Source organism: Lycium ferocissimum, chromosome 1 (genome assembly GCF_029784015.1).
Source record: "Lycium ferocissimum isolate CSIRO_LF1 chromosome 1, AGI_CSIRO_Lferr_CH_V1, whole genome shotgun sequence".
Classification (NCBI taxonomy): domain Eukaryota; kingdom Viridiplantae; phylum Streptophyta; class Magnoliopsida; order Solanales; family Solanaceae; genus Lycium; species Lycium ferocissimum.
In genome coordinates, this window is record NC_081342.1 from 61,076,252 (window position 1) to 61,096,836 (window position 20,585).

Sequence of the window (20,585 nt, forward strand, 5' to 3'; positions counted from 1 at the left end):
TGTATGTATGTAAGAAAAGTTTTTTTTTTTTTTTTAAAGGCACGCATGCATGACATCCGCCTTATGAGGCATCCGCATGTACAAAGTTATCTCTCTTATTCTATGTTACCTTCCATATCTATATTATGTTGTTATTCATGCCTTACATACTCTACATTATTCGTCGACGTCCCACTTTCTCGTGACGCTCGCGTTTATGCCACGTTGTGTGTATACATATGAATAGAGGATATTAGTGTAAGATGTTCCGATTTGGATTGGCGAACTCCATTTCCCTCCCGAGTGTTGCCGAGTCGTAGTATCTATGTTATGGTATCTTGATTTATGTTAGAGACTTTGCAGACATGAGTCAATGTATATAACATGTCGCCTTGTAAACAGTTCATGAAGCCGATGTATCATTATGCATTATGTTACAAATTTCATATGATTCTGATTTTACTTGATTTGAGAAAACGAAAAGCATGTTTTTGAAAAGCTTTCATTATGCACTCATTTCATGATTTAAGAGTCCCGATGAGTTTGAGTATAACGAGAATGGGTTCGCTCGGCTCTAAGTAAGGGTCGGGTGCCCCTCATGCCCTATCAAAAGTTGGGGTGTGACAAATAATCTTAAAGATATCTTTGTACTTTGCAAGATTCCCTTCAAATCCTTGCAATAGCCTCCTTAGCTCTATCCATGGCTTCATAAATGTACCCCATTGCGGGTTTTTTCTCATTATTAGCTAATCGCAACACTTTAACAAGAGGCCTCATGATTTTCAAAATATACACAACCTAGTTCCAGAATGTTGTCATCAAGACGGTATGAGCTACACATTTTCCCTTTGGTAACCAGACCATCTACTAATCACCCATTTGTCGAGATGTAAACATTGCTCGCAAATTAGTTTTTTGACAATGCACGGCCGAATTACGCAAAGTCGGAAAACTTGTTGCAAATCGAGTAATTCCACATTTCACCAACTCTTTATTTTTTGTGAAATCTCTCATCATATTTAAGACTCCACGAGTGCCTATAAATGCATTCGACAAGGAGATTACTCTTTGAAGGTCTTTTTAATGTTTGGAATCTTCCCGATGTCTTCTAACATAAGATCTATTCAATGGCCACACACGGCGTCCAATATGTGTGTCTTCTTTTTTTCTGTAAAGATTTTAACGTAGAAATAAAAAGTAAGTAGACATGTTAACAATTAGAAATCGAACTTTTTGATCGATATTACAAAGTAAAACATAAAACTTAAACATTTAAAACAATAAATTCTTACCGAAAGTCAACACAAAGTTGCTACCATTATCACTTATAACACGAACCACATTCTTGCTCTCAATGTGCTTCTCGTATCTATCAAGCAATTCACATAATTTCTCTCTAGTCTTAACAAAGAGCAAGCATCTATCGACTCAATGAACTTGTTCCATACAGAATTCACCAAAAAGTTCATCAAAGTTCTTTGTTTTCTATCGACCATCCATCCGCCATAATGGAACATCCATACTTGACCATTCTTCTCTATGTTGTTTATAATCTCATTGGTCAACTCAACCTCCTTCCTAAGTAACGGAACCCTTAATTCGTGGTAACCCTGGAGGCTTCAAGTTTGGACCATACCTTCTCTGACCTCAATTGCTTCCTTAAAACTTTTTGAAAATGACGTTGAATGGGATCCCGTTATCCACTACAGGAAAAAGACTTTTCAGACACCAACATTTAGCTAAGAGTTAGTAAACTAGTCCTTAAAAGTACACATACTGGGACAACATATTTTTTTGGTCGGTAATTCTCTGTTTTATAACGAAGGGAGAAAATCTAGTCGTCAAAGTAATAAAATTCTGGTCCCAGATACTGTATACTATAGTTATTTCACCACACTCCTAAAATATGAGAAATAAAAGCAATAAGAATAACCCAATTAAAACATTTATGAAGTCTTGTTCATCTCTAATAATAAAAACCCTAAACCCCATGGCTGCCCACTCTCCCAAATTCGTCTAAAGAAAGCCCCAACCACAACCGACACAGGTCTATCATTTGGTCGATGCCGTCAGTGGCAGCGGTATGTAACCCCATACGCGTGTAGAAGCTAACTTTCCGAGTAGGGTTGTGATTTTCCAAATTTTTGGGGTATTTTGGGGGCTTTTATTACAGTGATTGAAATGGTAATAGCGGGTTGTCAAACCGATGGATGATCTCATCACAGGCATCTCCTCTCCCTTCCATGGCAAATGTCTAATGTGGTTCTAAGGTTTATTTTTGGTTCTTCTCTTTCCATGTGATGAATTTCAGAATTATGTTTTTGTTTTTAAAATCTAATTTAGTTTTCTGATTTCTTATTTGATATGATTTCTCTCGATGTTGGTAGTCCTAACTCTGCTTTATGTATAATCTGTTGCGATTTGCAACTGTTAATATAAGGTAACCAGTTGCATAAGATCCCACACTTATTTTATTGGTATGTTTGGTGTATATGTACTGATTATTTTGTACATCAAAGCAAAGTATCCCAAATGTTGATGAATATGATTTAAAACTTCCATGTTCATTCGTTTCATCTATGTCCAAATAGTTGAGTAGTTAGCAGAGTTGAAGGCTCCCTTGCTGAGCTATGAGTCGCTTATTTTTTTTAAAAAATTGTACTATAATTTACTCTATTTGTGAGGCTTATGTTTGGGTTGGTTGAGCTATTCTTCTGTCTACTTATGATACTCACTTTGAAATAACATGTTCACTTTCACATCTTAGATGTACCCGTTGCCTTGTTCTAACAATTATTCTAGCTTCATCCATAGAAATGTATTACTGTCAATTTTTGTGAAGGCAATTTCTGTGGTGCTACATACTGTTAGAATTATTAGTTTCACCTTTCTTTTTCCTTTGGTCATGTATGTTCGCGTTTGTTGTATGTCTAGTTCTTTTTCTTAACTGCTAATAAAATTAGTCTGAATAGAATAGCAAAAATGTTGGATTGCATGATCTGCTGGCACAACTCACAACTATCGAAAGAACCATCTCATTCTAGCTAGAAGTGAGGTCACAACTCAACTATGGTCTATGTTGTAAGGCTTTCTCCTCATGTAGCAGTGACTAAATATTCTTGAGCTTCTTTTCAAATAGCAAGTAAATAAAAAAAAGAAATGGTTTGAGAATGAAAAGGATCCAGTTCTTTTTTATTCGAACGAATTTGATTGCATATATCTCTAAAATGCAGGTTCTATAGCCTGATGCATGTTAAATGCTAGGAATAGACTAGCTCATTGTTGACCTTGCCATTTGGTAATTATGAACATTTCCTGTGGAGAAGAAGTTTCAGGTTGACCCCTTAGAGTATGTACCTAAATTAACTTGGTGTCTTTTGTGATATTTATATTCCTTCATATTTTATTCAATCTAACCATCTAGAAGATCAATGCATCATATATGTAGGATGCACTACTTCATTTTTCGAGGGTATTTGCAAGAGAAAAAAATTGAATTTGTAAAACACGATTCAACTCTTTTTTAAAAGGTATATAGGAAACTCAGGTGGATCTGGATTGGATGAGTAAAACATGATTCAATAAGTTACTTTTAACTATGTGTTTCCATGTTGTGTGCTTACCCAACCCTCTAGAAATCTCAAAAAAGAAATTGTGTTGAGATCGAATAGGAAAAGGTCACAAATCTACACACAAGAAACAATTAATAAGCATAGTAGTACCATAACAGGATTGAATTCAATGACTTGATCATTCTCGAGGAATTAGTCTTGTTTTATGTTCTTGTATTTGACTGAATATTGGGAACCCGGAGGAGATTTCATGGGCACAGATTGGAGCTACTTACATTGTGGAGTCGATGGGTGTCTTCACTGATAACGAGAAAGTTGTAGTTCATTTGAAGGTTTGTGATCATAATTCTTCCTTGCTTTAAATACTTGATCTTAATATTAAATATGTAGGCTGAATCAAGATCTATTGTGGTCTAAATCATGCTAAATGTCAACATCGTGTTTTTTAGTGTTTAATAACCATTTTATAAAGACTTAATTCATAATTCAGTTTCCATCCAGTTTAAATAGAGTGCGAGTTTGACATTCTAATTTGTTATTGCTTGTATCTTGCAGCCACTTTATCATTGATGTTCCAAATCTGAAAGTACATACATTATACTTGATAGATTTGAAAGGCGATTGGTAAAATTACTACTAGAAAAATTAACAAAAACATTATTTGATCACTTTTTGTAACGACCCGTTTTGTTGTTACCGTGATTATTCCGTTTTTGCCCTCGTTGACCCATTCCTGAGTCTCATTAGAACTATTTTGACCCGAGTAGATAGTTGGCATGACTTCCTAGGCATCGTTGTGGGCTTTAGAATGTTTTCTAAAAAAATTGGGCTTTAAGCGAAAATGAGTTGACTTTTGAGTAAACGGACCTTTTTCGAAAATCCATCAATTCTGAGAGGTCGGGATGGTCATTTAGAACTTGTGTGTATATTCGTTTCGGTTCCCAATGCACTTGGGTGCATTTTGGGACATGGGTTGAAAAGTTAATTTTGAGGTATCGAGGGTTGACTCGGTCAACAAGACCTCTGATGGAAATTTTGAGGCTACAAGTGCTTTTGTAGCGCATTTTTATGTATATATGCATATTTGATTTGTGTCCGGGAGGTTCCGAGATGGTTCGGAGGGTCATTTTCAAGTTTGAAAGACACCAGATTTTTTGGTGTCTGGTGCCGCTTTGGCTCCAAAGCGCGCATGAAAGTGGGCAGCGAAAGCACGGCCGAACCGCTGGAGAGCTAGCCTAGCCGATGGAGCGGTCGCGTGGCAGCGCTGGCTGAACCGCTAAGCGGCCGACGGGCCAGCTTTTCTATTTAAAAACTTTATAAAACCCTTCTTCCTCCAATAACTTCTATTATATTCTCTTACCACCTTGGAGGCGACTTGAGGAGTTTATGGTAAGATTTCTCTTGGAAGTAAGTTCCCTAATTTTAATCTCTTCCATTTTCTTTGCTAAGTAAGAATCCATGCTAGAAATTCCTAAAAGCTTAAGATTAAAAGAGGGTTTATGGGGTTTTTCATAAAAGGGTTTTAAAAACCATTTGGATTCCTAAGTTATGGTTAAACGTTGTGGTTCATGCTAGATAATGTCATATCTAGGCTTGTTAATCATTAATCTTCGATTCTATAGTTGATTTCCATGAATTAAGTTAGGGTTCTTAGACTCAAATTTGGGGGTTTTCATAATAATGATGATTTTGAGAATTAATTGAGTATTCATATGATTAAAATAATGGGCTTTGACCTTTTGGTATTGAATTTGGTATTTTGGTCATAAAATTCCTGTTTTGCCCTAAAGACCCGTTTGTCCTGAATTAAGGGTTGGAATTTGACCCGAATAGAAAGTAGCTACTATGGGTATCATTATTCATGGTTTCTTACATAGAATTCATATGTGATAGAGTTTGATTATTTGGAGACGCTTCGGAAGACAAGGCAACGTGTAGGTTTGTGGTACTTGTTCGGCTGCCAGGTAGGTTATGGCTTTCTTTTTCGGTAGACTTCGGTTAGTTCCCATATTCGTGTATTAGAAGGAACGGAGAACGCATGTATAAGAATTGGAGATTTGGGATGGAATCCTAGGATGGTATTGATGTGTGATTGTGTGTTCGGGCTTGTGGCCTGTAGATTATTTAGGATGTATGATGTGGCCTTCTTGAAAATCGGTGGATTTTATGTCACTTGGGAGTAGCGGGTGATACCCATTTCTGTGTCTAATGATGAGAATTCCCGTAATAAGTGATTAATTGTGTTATCTTATCAATAGTGAATCTAGTTGATAAATGGAAGGATAAAATGCACCAACGATTGTGACTGAGTTCTAGATTGAGTTGTGACGAATGATTGTGAGTGTAGGGTGAGATTACCTATTCTAAGCTAATAGGCTGATCTAGGGAAGTGGTAATAATGTATATCGATTTGATTAACCTGTTGCGTGTTGGGAATTAGCTACCCCGCTGTGTTCTGATTTGATTGTTCTATTGTGCCGGCTTGATGCCATGAGTTGTTGATAAATATTGGATTATGTTACCACCTTGATTACGATATTGTTGGCACACCCACTGTTGGTATTTGTGATTCAGATATATTGTTGGCATACCCGCTGTTGGTATTTGTGATTCGGATATATTGTTGGCATACCCGTTGTTGGTATTTGTGATTTGGATATATTGTTGGCATATACACTATTGGTATTTGTGATTTGGATTTATTGTTGGCATACCCACTGTTGGTATTTGTGATTCAGACATATTGTTGGCGTACCCGATTGTTGGTACTTGTGATATTGAGCATGATTATTGATGTGATTCATGCATTGCACGCACTCTCATTTTCATGATACACTGTTGAGGTATTGATGACATTTGATGAAACACTTGATGAGCTGGGCTCAGTTTTACTTTGAGTGACGTGAGAGTCCGATGTCCGATGTTCATCCCAGAATCGTTGATTGAATGAAATTGATACTTGATAAAACTCTTTTACTTGAGTGACGTGAGAGTCCGATGTTCATCCCGGAATCGTTGATTGGATGGCCGATATCCGATGTTAGTTTCGGAATCGTTGATAGTGCATGGACTCCATGGGTCCCCTATGTGACGACCTCCCTCGGGAGTCTTGATCGTACATACTCAGGTATTGTCTATGCCGGTGGTACTTAGACTTCACGGTCGCACCTTAATCCTGCTTACCAAGACATCGACTACGGGGTGCATCGAACCGGAACCTCATTGCATCCTTTATTGCATTGCATTGCACCATGATTTATGATCTATTGATGTTTTGGTATTGTATTGTGATGTTGGATTCGGACTTGATACATTCAAGCTTGACACATTGGGGATTAGATGCTCTACTTAGGCGATGACGTGTGCTTGGCGTAGTAATGATTGTTTGTGCTTGTTGAGTTAACCCTTAGGTCGTCCGTAGGATCAATTACATGTGTGGTCACTAAGTGATGTAGGGTAAAATGTGTCATAATGAAGAGTTGACTCTTAGACTAAGGATGAATGGTAGAATGAGTTTATGATCACGTGAAATTGTTGTAAAATTGACTTGTGATTGTTAGAGGAAAGTTAATGATTAAAGGTTATTGATGTTATGACATGTGGTAGATAGACGTATGACTTGTTCTGGGTATTATCATGTTTATCTGTGAATTCTGTTACTGATATGTGTTACTAACTATTGTCAGCCTATGCTACTTACTTAGTAAGCATGGATTGTACTGATATTCTACATTCTTTTGGGGTGTAGATTGTTTCAGGTGATTGATTGTGATATGAAGTGGAAATGTGCGGTCCCTATCTGGAAGGCCACCTCCCACTTCATTCGGGGACGGAGGTTGAGTCTTAGAATGTAGTGGTAAGCTGAATTCATTAGTCACTCTTGTACTAGTCTAGACTAGGTCTTGGGAAGTGGGATCGAGTCTGTATTTATTACATTGTTTTAATCTCTTAAATACTTGAGTTTATGGGAAATATTATGATGTTCCGCTATTATTTCTTATTTCTAAATATCTATTGGTTTAAATGAATCGTCTTTATTTAATTGATGTGTTATTCATTGAGAGGGTTCACCTACCGAGATGGGAAAGGTAGGTGCCCGCGCGGTCCTAAAATGGATCGTGACAATTTTTCTATCAGAATTTTATAAAGAAAGTTTATTTTATGCCTTTTGCTGGTTTTGAAGATTTGAGATTTGATAAATCTGTCCGGAGGCAGTTAGTAGCAGAGTTCAAGACTCGACGACTCAAAAGCCCTAGTTCATTGCCCAGAAAAGGTCAGCACCCGTCCCCTCTTTTTTATTTTATTTTAATTACAGAAATGAATGTATGAGTGCTTGAATGCTTGTCACTCTTTTAAAATTCTGTTTTTTCAGTACAAATTAGAATCTAACCTGCTAGAAATTTCACTAGAAATTAACATTAAATAGCTTATAATGAACTACTATTTTATGGAAAGGGCCAGATTTAAACCACGATTCGTTGATGTATTATCATTCATTTAGCACTTTGTTGTTTTTCGACATGTTAAAAAAACATGGTTTCTATCAATGGTATCCCAAAGTTAACAAAATTCTGATCACTGTTTCTACAGAAAATGGACTCTTTGACATCAACATTTTTTATGAATTCACAGGGAGGGAGAAAGAGCCAAAACTCTGAACGTTCAAAACGATATATAACATCAAACTTAAGAAGTACATCCTAATCACGAGTAAGAAGAACTTAAAGGCGTGATCCCTAATACATTCAAAAGAAAAATATATTTATAAATGGACTTTGACGCAACTGACAGGAAATAGAGTCCGAAACCAAAATGACTCAATAAAAATCCAAGTGAACTAAAATACCCCCAAAAAAAAAAATTTGGCACAAAAGTACCTTTAATACTGCGCTAAGACAAAGTTTCTCTCACCTATAGCGCAGTAAAATACTGAGCTATAGCACCTGACCTTAAAACCCCTTTGGCTCCACCACTGGTCCCTCCAGTGGCATTAAAGATTTTCAAAAACGCCATTGGAGGCGATTTCGACGTGGTTCCCCCAAAAAAAAAACGTTGTTTTCTATTAATTTTTGTTGGGAAAGTTTAGATTCTTGGTATATTCAAGTCAAGGAGCAAAATTCTAACCTCAAATTGTGGAAAAAAGCGGTGTACAACTCGATTAACACAACTTTACAAAAATCTTCGATTAAGGTTTTCTACTATGAACTTTTGTTGTTAATTTGTTATATACATTATATTGTATGCATGTTTTACATTTAATCGTCGTTAATTTCCAAAAAAAAAAAAAATCAAATTTCGGTTTTTTTTTTTTTTTGGCTTTCATCAGCTGGGCAGTGGCTATTGCCACTGTTCTTTTTTTTTTTTATCATTAATTGTTAAATGCGTATGAATTATTAGTTTGTTAAATGTTTATGAATTGTTAAGTTGTTTTATGTTTATGAGTTGTTAATTTGTTAATTGTTTATGAATTGTGAATTGTTAATCGTTAATGAATTGTTATTTTGTTAATTGATTATTTGTTAAATATTGATTATGTATTAATTAGTTGGTAAATATTGATAATGAATTGAAAGAAGTTGATTGTTAATGAATTATTATTTTGTTAACACTTTGTTTGGATGATTGTTATGTATTGTTTCATAATGTATGGTATTGTGTTGTCTTACATATCAGGGAGACCAAATCGATTTCGTTACATAAAATAGGACCTTTCCTCGTTACGTAATGATGGATTTAACGATACGATACAATAAAATAAAAGTAACAATCAAAGCAAACATTATAGTTAAACTAACAATACAATATAATACAATAGGTAACAACCATCCAAAAAAGTTGTAAATGATTATGAATTGTTAAATCTATATTATTTTAAAAGCATGAATATATATGTTAAATGAAAAAAGATTATCTAAAAAAGAATAGTTAAAGTTCTTTTTTTAATATTTATGTTCACGGAAATAAAAATTATTATAACTTTCATAAATACATACGTTAACGATAAAATGTATAGGAACAAATCAGTCGTTACATAAAATAGGACCTTTCCTCGTTACGTAACGATGAATTTAACGATACAATGCAATAAAATTAAAGTAACAATCAAAGCAAACATTTTATTTAAACTAACAATACAATATAATACAATAGGTAACAACCATCCAAACAAGTTGTAAATGATTATGAATTGTTAAATCTATATTATTTTAAAAGCATGAATATATATGTTAAATAAAAAAAGATTATCTAAAAAAGAATAGTTAAAGTTCTTCTTTTAATATTTATGTTCACGGAAATAAAAATTATTATGAATTTCATAAATACATACGTTAAAGATTTATACATTCAAAATTCAAAATAAATATTGTATTCAAGATAATAAGTAGATATTTTCTTTCCAAGTTAAAATTATTAATTAGTTAATATAATTTCTCTTTCATTTCAAGAGTAATGACTAATTTAGTTTGTCTGAGACTAGACTCTTTCATGGATCCGAATGTTCCACCAGGGCCGGATGATCACCGAGGCTCGATGATCACCGGGGCTCGCCGTTCATCCGGGCCGGCCAGATCGGGGGCGATTGTCTTTGCTAGGCAATCATAGGTCAGAGTTATTATGGGCTGATACCATAGAGATATCAACTAGGCTCCGTCCTCGTAGGCTGCAGAGAGCGTGGACTCTTTTACGAGAGCACCCCCCCTCCCCCCATACCCTCGCGTCTTAGAGATATTGTTTCGGGGCGGCATCTATCGCTGCGTGTCCGTTGGTCGGGTACAACATGATTAGGCGCTCATTACGACCATGGTTGAGCGGTGGAGGCCGGAGACACATACCTTCCATCTTCGCACTAGTGAGGCCACGATTACACTTTAGGATGTAGAGGTCCTCTTTGGATTGCGGGTAGATGGAGAGCCATTATACACTTGGTACGAGCCTCCTCATGGTAGTACATAGGTGACGGAGTTGACTAGGCTCACCCACTTCGTGCCTGGTGGCGAGGGCCAGATGTCGGGACAGAGGCGGGTTCAGATTAGTGCACTCTGCACTTATTTGGAGGCTCTGCCTCCTGTTGAGGACGGCACCCAGCAGGACGTTGTTGATCGTCATGCCCATTTGTACCTGCTTATTATATTTGGGGGCATCTTGTTCCCGAACTCATCAGGTGCCTTTGTTAGTTTACGATATTTGGTATTCTTGGAGCATCTGGACCGTTTGAGAGACTACAGCTGGGGCGATCTTTGTTTTGGCGTATCTTTATAGATGCCTATGCCGAGCGTCTATTGGTGCTGTCAGCGATGTGTGTGGATTTTTTGCTCTTCTCTAGGTAATATTTTAAGTGTGTGTTCCTTTAATGTAAACAAACCTATTGAAACGACGACTAAAAAATCGTATTTTCTAATATCGCTTACAGTTATGGGTGTGGGAGAGGATGCTGCCTTTTCAGCCCATACCTAGGCATCACCTCGAGATTGACATGCCTTATGCGAGGAGGTGGATAGCGAGTTTTGATCGGGATGTGGATACGCACCACAGTATTCTTCCATTCCGGGACCAGCTTGATCACTTGACGGACGATGCGGTAAAACTATTTAACTTTACATTATTAATTTAATTAAATATCTTTTCTATTTGGTGATCACTGATTTGTATTTATATGTTATACTATTTATATGGACATTGTACCTTTGCTATATTAGATGGTTTGCCGACCTTTTGCAGGGCGGGTCGGGGGGGTTTGGAGGTCGCAGTGTCCATTGATACACCTGGACATCGTAGAGGACCACATGCCCAAGCGTGTCTTATAACAGTTTGGGCATACACAGAGTATACCCCCTGACGTCCGTTATGAGCTCCGACGCTACTAGCGGGACGATCAGGCTGCCGTTAATAATGATTTTCTGGCTTTCATGGTTGTCCAGTTCCACCGTTGGGAGAACAGGTTGGGCACTTTAGCGGTGGTCGGCCATTTGACTCCCATTGAAGATTACATGCGCTGGTATCATCCGATCACATGCTGATTGATCGGCAACCTAGATTCGCGTCCCGCTAAGGATGTAGGATACTCAGCACTCGCGGGGCAGTACGAGGCATTGGTAAATTTATCGTATTTAGATTTATTTAATTGCATTAACTGGTACGTTTTAAAATATAACTTTTTTTTTTTTACTGTTGAACATAAATGCAGCTGGTGGCCGTACAACGATTACACATGTTGGGGTTAGAGCATATGCCTTACCTCGGGCTTGAGGGGCTTGCGTCGGAGATGGTACAGATATCTGAGGATGGTGTATCCGGCGAGCGAGGGGGGAGAGAATAGGCGCGTACGTGTTCTAGAGGGCGAGTATTAGCCGCCGCCCGGAAGGAGGACCGGGTGCTCCAAAGAGGAGAAGGCCGTCGCCGAGAGGACGCCGTGCGCATAGAGGGACGGTCTTCGGGCGCTAGAGGACCTAGTGGTGGAGGACGCCATCTGGTAGATGAAGCAGATGAGGTCAATCCCATTCCAGAGGATGTTCCCTTTCTAGTCCATCCGCAGCCATTCTAGGCCGGTGGTAGCTCACCTGGGGACTTACCTACATTTACGTCGGTGTTCCTACTTGCTGAGATACCTGGGTCTTCATCACAGCCGAGCTAGAATGCATACATGGAGGAGCGTGATAACGTCGATTGGGCGGCGTTACGCGCTTCATTGGGGCGATGAGCGGCCTGTGAGGAATTTAGAGGAGCCAGGATTCTTGACTTCGATGAGTTTTTGATCCCGGTTAGTATTTAAAATACTTATTTGTTCATTTAAATTACTTATTTTAAATATATATGTTACTCATTATTTAGTAATATTTTATATTTTAGGATTCGGCGCCAGCGGGTCCACCAGAGCCACCCACTCAGGCATTTTCTCATGGGCCTGCCGAGCTAGCGGTGTCTTCCCCGTATCGTTGTCGAGTCACGGAGTAAGCTTTTTATTGAAATTAGTTTTATTCAATATAAGGTCAATAGTTAAAATACATATTTGATTATTTAAAGTACTTATTTTAAATATGTATGTTACTTATTATTTCATTTTTTTCATATTTTAGGATTCGACGCCAGTGGGTCCACAGGATAGGCGCATTCAGGAGCCTTCTCATCAGCCTGCCGAGGCAGAGGTGTCTTCTCATGAGACTACCGAGGCGCAGGTAAGATTTTTACTTAAAATGAATTTTATTCAATATAAGGAAAATATTTATTTAATTTTTATAACCTTTATTTGGACTTCGAACAGCATCTCGTCCAGGAGACTACCTCATATTCTGCACCAGACCCATCTCAGGAGCCTACAAACCCATCTGATACACATGTTTGATTATTCAACAAACGTTAATGTATTCAATATAAATAAGAAATGGTACTAATTATTATATACTTTTTAGGTTCATCCTTCGGCGCCTGCAGTGACGACTCCCGACGAGGAAGAGGTCAAGTTTCCAGACCTAGGTCAGCATGAGGTTCTGCTTCCGCGGGGACCGGATCCCGAAGAAGCACATTCTAGTCAAGGACGCATGGGCCAGGGGAAAAGGAGATGATCATGACTTGGAGCGCCCGGTTATTAAGAGGAAAAAGGGCGATGAAGACGATGGCAAGGGCGGTAGGGATGGTATGAGCCTTAGGCCTAAGGATAGTCTCAGGCATACCACATGTGGGACCCATCCACGATAGTGTATATACATTAGTGTTGTACAGTTTATCGTAAATATTATATATTTTTTGCATATCTATTTATATTTATAAATATTATCTTTGTCTTTATTATTGTTTATAGTTTCAAATCCTAAATTGATAATAAAAAAAAACGTGACACATTCGAAATAAAGTTAAGCATTAATTTAAAAATAACACGAAATCCTAAAAGATAAATAACGTAAAGCTAATGACTACAAGTCTTCAAACAAAAAAGGACTTCGAGCACTTTTCAACCACTAAAACGACAATCCAAACTTTTGCGTATCCTTGAAGTATTGAGCCTACCTTATTAATCGTATAAATATAAGCAGGGTTTTATATAAAATATTGAAGTTCCGGAGTCTCAAAGCATGATTAATATACGGCTAAACTACGTAAAAAAGTGTGAAAATGTAATAAGTGGCTATTTTGGGAAAATGGTGGACTCCTATAGCGCAGTAAATTACTGCGCTATAGGGGAGAGACAGTTTAATTTAGCGCAATATTTTACTGCGCTAAAACACTTAACGGCTCCGTCACGGTTAAGTGCTTTAGCGCAGTAAAATACTGCGCAAAAGGTATTTATGTCACCTTTTTTTTGTTGGGGTATTTTGGTTCAAAAGGTTTTTTTTGAGGTCATTTTGGTTCTGGACTCCAGGAAATACTGCATTTCTATTCATTTTCTTTTGTCTGAGAAAACTGAATACAAAACTTGCCATATTTGTTAGGATATCTCATACATTTAGAAGCTATGTAGTAGCTTTGGCCTTATTTGTGCTTGAACCTGCCATTGAATGTTCAAGCGATAGAAAACACAAATCATGCTAAATTTCTGTTTTACACAAGCATGTATTAAACTGTTCTGAAAAAATTGCTTTCATCTCTCTGTTCATTTAGTTGTTATTCGATTTGTGAAAACTGCATTAGCGCACAACTGCATTGCTGATATGATAGATCGAGCTTTCAGTTTTTTTTACTATTGTCTGCTTAAAATAATTGAATCTAACAACCATGTCTTCGAACTATGTATTAATCAGACTAATAGATTTGAGGTTTTCTTAATGTTGGTTTGCCATGATCTTGTCTAATATTGAGTCCTAAATATAAATGTACTATGTATTCAAAGCTATAGTACTACCAAGAGCCTTTCCACAGTTAACTAAGTAAACTTTAGACATTAAATAATACATTTTTATTATCTTACCCATATTCCTTTTACTTGATCAAAAAATAAATGTGGAAATTTCTCTTTGGCTTCCCGAAGGTATTTCAGGGTGGTTGAGCGGCCTTCATTCATAGATATGTGAGTTAAATATCTTCTGTAATCAAGCACTTTCTTATGGTAAGTAATTTTCTCACCGTAAATTTCCATCACTAGTTCTTCAGTTTCTTTTTATTTGAAGAAAATGTTGAGCTATGATTATCATTTCTAGTCTTTTATTGGATCTCCATTTAAGAACTTCCACAACTTTTTATCTGATTGATGGCTAACATCGTATTTTTAGTTAGCTTCTTTATTCTAATAGGTTTAATAGGAAAATAAATATTCTTTGATAAATTAACAATAGTGGTTGCAGTATTGAGGGAGAAAATGACTAGGTATTTCCTTGAACTACCACAAAAAGTATAATATCTCTTTTGAACTGAGTTGTATCTATGCATTAACGAAATCTCACATATATTAGTTAGTGATTAAATCAATAAAGAATGAATATGAAGAATGATCCTAGTCTTACTATGATCCATGTACTTGAGTATGTTCTCTTTTAGGTTTGTTTATTATGTTTACAGAGTCTTGGTTTGATGATCTTACTATGACATCCATATACTTGTGATGCTTTTTTTTTGCGGTTGATTGTGTTTAACTTATTGAAAGAAGATCCTTTAAGATCTCTAGAATCGCACATCTTTAGAATTCGGGGAAGAGAAGAAGCATTTAACTTCAATTATAGAGGCTTAACATACTGTATCCATACTTGATGTACTTGACGTTCTTTTTAGGGTTAACTTAGGAAAGGATCTGGTTTATGTCTGCTTGTTGTTTACCTTCATTCTTTGACCTTTTAGCTTACTAGTACACGTATATGCTTACACTTTATGAATTTGAAATGTTTTTAGGTGAAATAGTTTGCACTCCATTGCTATAGTTTTGCTAAGGAAAATGTATTTTGTATTATTTTTACAGGTTTGAAGGCTCAAGTTTATAACTCAAGATGCAGTTTTGAAGACTTGATACAAGTTGACAAATTGATTCATTTTTCTTGGAATGTTAGGCAAATAACTTTTTCATTTGGTAAAGGATTGTGTAAACATATTGAGATTTGCATCTCATGAATACACATTCCTACTAGTGGGATCTGAAGACCTTTTTGTAATGGATTGCAAATTTTATATATGAAAGCAACAAATTACTGTTGGTTTTGTTTATATGGATTCAATTTTCCATGTTGAAATTTGCATTAAGTATTTTAAGAATATCACAGGGAAGAGCATGAATCTGTTAATGAAAATGGAATATAGATCTTTAAGACCAGTTTGGCTCGTCCTTAAAACCTTTTAGGACCAGTTCTTTTTTTTTCGTCCAGATGATTCTTAGCACAAATTGATACATGGTTAGGGACCATATATCTGGTCCATAAATGTACTTTAGGGATCGGATTTTTGCCGGACGCTGAAATCTTTTAACGACCAGAAGAAAAAACTCGTTGTTATTGACCTTTAGCGGCGGAGCCTATTGGGACCAGTGACAACCAGATTTTTCTGGTCGTCGTTGACTATTAAGGACCAAAAACTGACTCTAGGGACCATTTTTCTGGTCGCTTATACCTACGCTTCTTTTACGATATCGTAAAAGAAGCAAGCAACTTTTTGAATGGTCATTGCTCTTGCTTCTTTATCACCTGAATATTTGATATTTGTTTGCCTAAGTGTTCCTTGCTTTCATAGAAACACATCCATGGGTCCCTTTCCTTTGGCCAATTTCTTACTAGAGCTACTAGGAAAGCTTCCTCCACCTCTTTTCTTATGAATGATCTCTTGGACTTCATCTTCTCCACCAACATCGTCTTGATAATCAAACTCATCAAGTCCAGAAAATTCATTAGTATAGACTTCCTTTCTTAATTTTTTGTCCTCCATGTAATTTCTCAATTCATCTCTAACCTCCTGTGGGCAATTTAAACACTTTGCTGCATTCCTAAAGTTCCCAATCAAATGTTGTTTTGCACTATTAATTCCACCCTTGGTTGTTTTTCCACAAAAATTGCATGTGACTCTTGTAGTGTCATTAGGATTCTGCAAATGATTATATTTCCCTTGGGGATCCTTTCGATTGCCTTTAGACAAGTCCTCTGCCATTTCTAATTTTGAAAAAAAAAATATATATATATATATATATATATAAGACATCTTGCAATTAATTATAATTTTTAAATAATAATACATAACAAGAAAATAAAGCTAGATAGTCATTTGTCATTTTAATTCTGAAATAAAATTTACAAGTCACATGCAACGCATTTTGGATGCAATTATAATTTTTAAATAATAACATACAACAAAAATGTAAGGTAGACAAGTCCTCTAACATTTGAATTATGAAATAAAGTAAAAAAAAAATAATATATGATAGTTTGCATGTAATTATAACTGTTAAATAATTATATGCAACAAGAATATAAAGTGAACACCACTGGGGTCCACCATTATGACATGACTTCTAAGAAAGCTGTATCTTTATCCTCTCTTAAGTCTCTTTATAGGTGATTTTATATAAATAGCATGAATCACCAAACAAGAAGAAGTGTCCCGTTTAATTCTACAAATTTTCTACAAAGACAAAATGATTAAATAAAGAAATTAAGCACCAAACCCATTTCTTTCAACTATCTTTGGTGATCCACCTTACCCGAAAAAAAAAAATAGCAAAAGACCAAATAAAAAAAAGGTCAACTCATTAAAATACACATATTTTAATGGAGATTTTTTTTGTCTATATATATATATATATATATATATATCTTATTAATAATAAGAATCAATAATAAAACATGAGTAGAATAGAGAGAGTCATAGTGTCATACGTAAAGTAGAAGAGACAAAGAAATAGAGAAGAGTAGAACCTGTGATGAAGGCTTGTCGGTTCAGGTGTTCAAAGGTTGATCTTATCTTATTCTGTTGTGCTTCAACTCCTTTGCCTTCTTATAATTCCATCTCTTTTTATTTTTTATGGGAACTCTAATTTACTTCCTTAGGGAACTGTGACAGACACTTACTATAATTTTTAAAAAATAAAAAATTTAAGGGCCTCTGATCACACGCGCCTCGCTTCAGGTCACGTGGAGCGCCAAAGTGTTTGTACGCCTCGCTTTTGTGCTTAGGCGTGTCTTAAGCGCGCTTTTAATTTCACTGGTAAGGGGAGGGATTAGTGTGCTAATTTCGAGGTTGCAAAAGGCTTGTAATATGAAAACATTGCTCAGTTAGTGAAGTTGGAAATCATACTGGTGTAGGTCGTGGTTTTTAATCCCTTGAGCAAGGAGTTTTCCACGTAAATATTGCGGCTCATTTACTTTCAGCTTTTGCTTGAGGGAACAGATAAGGAACCTAGTCCCTTATCTGTTTGTTGGCAGACTCTTAGTTTCTATCAATTGGTATCAGAGCGGGTTCTTTCTAAAAGGGTAACACCTAGAAAGGATCTCTCATTATGGCTGCTCTACCAAATTTCAAGGAAGGACAGTCAACCACGAGACCTCTAAAGGTTTAACGGGCAATATTATGGATGGTGGAAAACAATGATGCATGACTATTTGATGGTTGAAGATTCTGAACTCTGAGACATCATTTTTTATGGTCCTTTTGTCCCTACAAATACTGATACAGAGTCTGGAAAGCTAGAAATAAAACCTAGAAAAGAATACTCTGAAACTGATAGAAAATCCATTGAAAAGGGGCTCAAGGCAAAGCAGATTTTAATGTGTGGTATTGGACCAGATGAATACAATCGTGTTTCATCTTGTGAAACTGCCAAGGAAATATGGGAAGCCCTCTTGACGGCTCATGAAGGAACCTCTCAAGTCAAGCAGTCCAAAATAGACATGCTCACCACTGAGTATGAACTATTTAGGATGAAGAATGATGAGTCAATCTAGGATATGCACACCTGTTTCACCTCCATTGTCAATGAGCTTTATTATCTTGGTGAGATTGTTCCAATAAACAGGCGAGTTCAAAAAATACTTGGTGTTCTATCAGGATCTCGGAAGAGTAAAGTTAATACTATAACTGAAGCCAAAGACCTGGAGAAAATGTCCATTGATGATTTGATTGGAAATCTCACTGAAGAAAAAGAAGGATCTTGAAAGACGGGAGCCAAGGAAAAAGAAGAACCTAGTCCTTAAAGCAGCTAAAAGTGACTCAACTGGTGATGAATCTGATATAGCCTACCTTATGAAAAGGTTCCATAAGATTATTCATAAAAATGGTGGTTTCTCCAAGATAGGAAGCTCCAACAAGAACTTCAAACAAAAGGACTTATGTCACAAATGTGGGAAGCCTGGACACTACATTAAGGAATATCCTCTTTCACAAGCAAGATCACTATAAGAATGCTGACAAGGGAGTGAAGAGGAACTAGGTCCGTGACAGGAAGTTCAGCAGAAGAGATGTGGCTGATAACTTGGTAAAGCAGGCTCTAGCTGCTTGGGGAGACACTTCTAGTGAGTCTTAAAATGAAGAAACAGTGGATATCTCCATGATGGCTGTTGAAGATGAACCTGCGAAGTATGAGTCCATTTTTACACTCATGGCCAAGTCTGAAGATGAAGATGAGAATGAGAATCAAGAGGCTAGAGTGACAGGGAGAAGTCAAAGATGGTTCGTGGATAGTGGCTGCTCAAAACACATGACTGAAAGGATTGAAATTTTTTTCTCACTTAAGGCCTTGAAAGGTGGGAGTGTGTCTTTTGGTAATGCAAAGAAAGGATATATTCTTGTATTGGCAAAATTGGCAAGACACTTTCCCATGCTATTGAAAATGTTTACTATGTGAAAGGCTTAAGTTACAGTCTACTAACTGGTGAAGTGGTACTAACTGCAAAAAGATATAACAACATTTATGCAGCAGATTTTGGCTTGTCTGATAATGGTGACTTGACATGTCTCAGCGCTGTGGATAATAATGCTGAGCTGTGGCACAGGAGATTGGGACATACAAGCTTCATTCTGCTGAACAAACTTGTAGCAAAGGACGTGGTTCGTGAGCTACCAAATGTCAATTTCAAAGATCACAAGGTGTGTGATGCATGTATAAAAGGGAAGCAGGTCAGGACTTCCTTTAAACTAAAGAAGGAAGTAAACACCTCTAGGCCACTTGAGCTTCTTCATATGGATCTATGTGGGCCTATGAGGATTCAAAGTAGAGGTAGCTAGAAGTATATTTTTGTGATTGTAGAGGTAGCGAGAAGTATATTTTTGTGATTGTTCATTAGGTATGTTGTTGTTGTTGTTGATGATGACTTTTTATGATTCACTTGGACTCTGTTTATAAGAACCAAGGATGAAACATTCCCTGTGTTTGTAGCCTTTGTGAAACAGATTCAAGTAAAGCTAGGACACCAAGTTGTAAGTATAAGATCTGATCATGGCACTGAATTTGGCAATACCAACTTTAATGAATTTTGTACTGAAAATAGGATTAGTCACAACTTCTCTGTTCCTAGAACACCTCAGCAAAATGATGTTGTGAAAAGGAAAAACAGGACACTTGAAGACATGGCAAGAACAATGCTGATTGCAAGTGATGTGGCCAAAAGCTTCTGGGTAGAGGCTGTTAACACTACTTGTCATTTGATTAACAAGTGTATGATCAGGTCCTTGCTTGAGAAAACTCCCTCTGAGCTGCTGAATGGAAAGAAACCTAAGCTAACTTACCTTAAGGCATTTGGATGCAAATGCTTTATTCTCTACAATGGTAAGGAGGCCTTAGGAAAGTTTGATGCTAAAAGTGATGAACGAACGAATCTTTCTCGGGTCTCACAGCAAGGCATACAAAGTCTTCAGCAAGAGAACTCAAATTGTGGAAGAAAGTGTGCATGTGATCTTTGATGAGACAGATGAGTTGGGAAGCAAAGGGACACAAAGTGGTGAAGCAGAAGATGGAGACCTCTCAATTCCTAATGAGGTCCTGGAAATCACAAATGGAAAAGCTGAAATGATGAATCAAGTTAAGGCAAGTAATGAAGAAGATGCAGCAGAATATCCAAATGATGCCAAGGTACCTGGTTCCTCCATTACTCCACTTGAAGCTGAAAATAGAGTAGCTGATGTTGTGTCAGGTATCCC

The 20,585-nt window shown here is 36.8% G+C and overlaps 1 protein-coding gene across 1 annotated transcript; it reads right to left on the reverse strand.

Annotated features, from left to right (window-relative positions):
• Positions 1-16,187: 16,187 nt before the first annotated feature.
• LOC132065882 (uncharacterized) lies at positions 16,188-16,604 on the reverse strand. The gene has a single exon (XM_059459382.1). The coding sequence runs from the start codon at positions 16,602-16,604 to the stop codon at positions 16,188-16,190; it is 417 nt and encodes a 138-aa protein (XP_059315365.1).
• Between the last annotated feature and the right edge of the window lie 3,981 nt (positions 16,605-20,585).